At 48.0% G+C, this 1,820-nt stretch overlaps 1 protein-coding gene across 1 annotated transcript; it reads left to right on the forward strand.

Annotated features, from left to right (window-relative positions):
- Positions 1-606: 606 nt before the first annotated feature.
- Positions 607-1,692, forward strand: LOC103583989 (polymeric immunoglobulin receptor-like; the record flags this gene model as incomplete). The annotated part of the gene is made up of 2 exons (XM_008565145.1): positions 607-646; positions 1,348-1,692. Coding segments are annotated over exons 1-2 (385 nt in total), but the record flags the coding sequence as incomplete, so codon positions are not given.
- Positions 1,693-1,820: the final 128 nt, after the last annotated feature.

The raw sequence follows: 1,820 nt of genomic DNA on the forward strand, positions 1-1,820 counted from the left end.
ATTTAACATAGTGCCTGGGACATGGTAAGAGAGAAATTGGTGGTGATTGTGACCGTTATCATTACATTTACAACCTTAATAATTATTAGACCTCCTCTATTGATCTCAGTTTAGTCATCTGAACACATGAAAAATTATGCCAGCCACCTCCACCTCCCAGGGATGCAGGGAGGGCAGCAAAAACAGAAAGATGGCGCCACGTATTGGTAGTAAATAATCACCCAGTGAGATGTTCCTGAGATTTTACAGCGTGCCCAGGACCTTACCTCCTGAATAGGGTTACAGAGAAATGGCTCCGTGAATCTATCCCAGAGGAACTTGCAGCTTAGTTGAGAAGACAAAAACTGCTTGTAACTATTGAGGAACAGTAAGTACCATAGGTGACAGGACTTCGAGTTGTTATAGGAAAGGTGGAGCCATTCTTTCATTCGTTCAACAGGATTTACATCAGTTGCTGGAGATACAAAGCCAAGTAGGTGCTACCAAAACTCTAAGGTCCATTAGTCTTAGAAGATGGCGGAGCTTCATCTCCTGGGATTATTGTCTTTCAGCATTTCACACAGGAGGTCACAGGTGGCACAGCCTCCTCAGCAGCCACCAGCAATAATGTTCTTCCTGCTTGCCTGCATGCTGGCTGTCTTCCCAGGTGAGTCTGCCAGGTCCCAACTCCCCAGAGCTCTACCCCCTTCACCCCATCCTCCTCCAGGATCCAGTTCCCTGGGGACACTGAAATCAGGATCATCCCCTGGGATGCCCCTCTCCAAATGTATAGTCCCTGGGAAAGGAGTCACACAGATAATGCAGATGAGCCGTGTCTGAAAATGGGTTGGTGAGCACTGGGAATCATGGACAGGAATGTCAATTCCTAATTTCCATTAGGGATCTGGTGAAGGGTCTTCTCTGGGAATAAAAAAAAAGACCTTGACCTCAAACCCAAGCATCTCTATGATTTGCTATGGGATTTGGGGAAAATCACTTATGCTTCCTGGCTCTCGATATTTTTATCTAGGAAAAAAGAAAATCATCTACAAAGCGTTTTTAGAAATATAAGGAAATAACAGATAGCAAATGCAAAAATGGCATTTAAAAAAAAAGGGATATCATAAGTTTGTGGTTTCACTGTCCTTAAAATGGTTATCATTAATGAATTACATTAGAGTTTAACAATGATTAAGCAATCATTTTTCCCAATCACAGCAATTGTCTGGCTGTAGTATAGTGAATAACCCACAGATGGTACATGAGTTGGGTAGAAAATTGCACGTCCTCAGGGTGGGCTGTGTGGACCCCTTCAGCAGGCTTTACTGCCCAAGGGCCTCAGAACGCCTCTGTCTTCTGTCCCCACAGTGGTCTCCATGAAGAGTCCCATATTTGGCCCCCAGGAGGTGAGCAGAGTGGAAGGTGACTCAGTGTCCATCCAGTGCTTTTACCCCCCTAGCTCCGTCAACCGGCACACCCGCAAGTACTGGTGCCGGCAAGGGGCCAGCGGCCACTGCACGACCCTCATCTCTTCAGTGGGCTATGTCTCCAAGGACTATGTGGGCAGAGCCAACCTCACCAACTTCCCGGAGAGTGGCACATTCGTGGTCAACATTGCCCAGCTCACCCGGAATGACTCCGGGCGCTACAAGTGTGGTCTGGGCATCAATACCCGAGGCCTGTCCTTTGATGTAAGCCTGGAGGTCAGCCAGGGTAAGGACCAGCCTCCCTGGGCTTCTGGGGGAACGTTAGAGGGAATCACCTCAGGTGCAACGGGAAGGCTTGAGGAAGAACTTCCTGACAGGGAAGGGTGTCCCAGCATGGGGTCAAAAGGCTCCCCC

Source organism: Galeopterus variegatus, unplaced genomic scaffold, assembly GCF_000696425.1.
Source record: "Galeopterus variegatus unplaced genomic scaffold, G_variegatus-3.0.2 Scaffold33262, whole genome shotgun sequence".
NCBI lineage: Eukaryota > Metazoa > Chordata > Mammalia > Dermoptera > Cynocephalidae > Galeopterus > Galeopterus variegatus.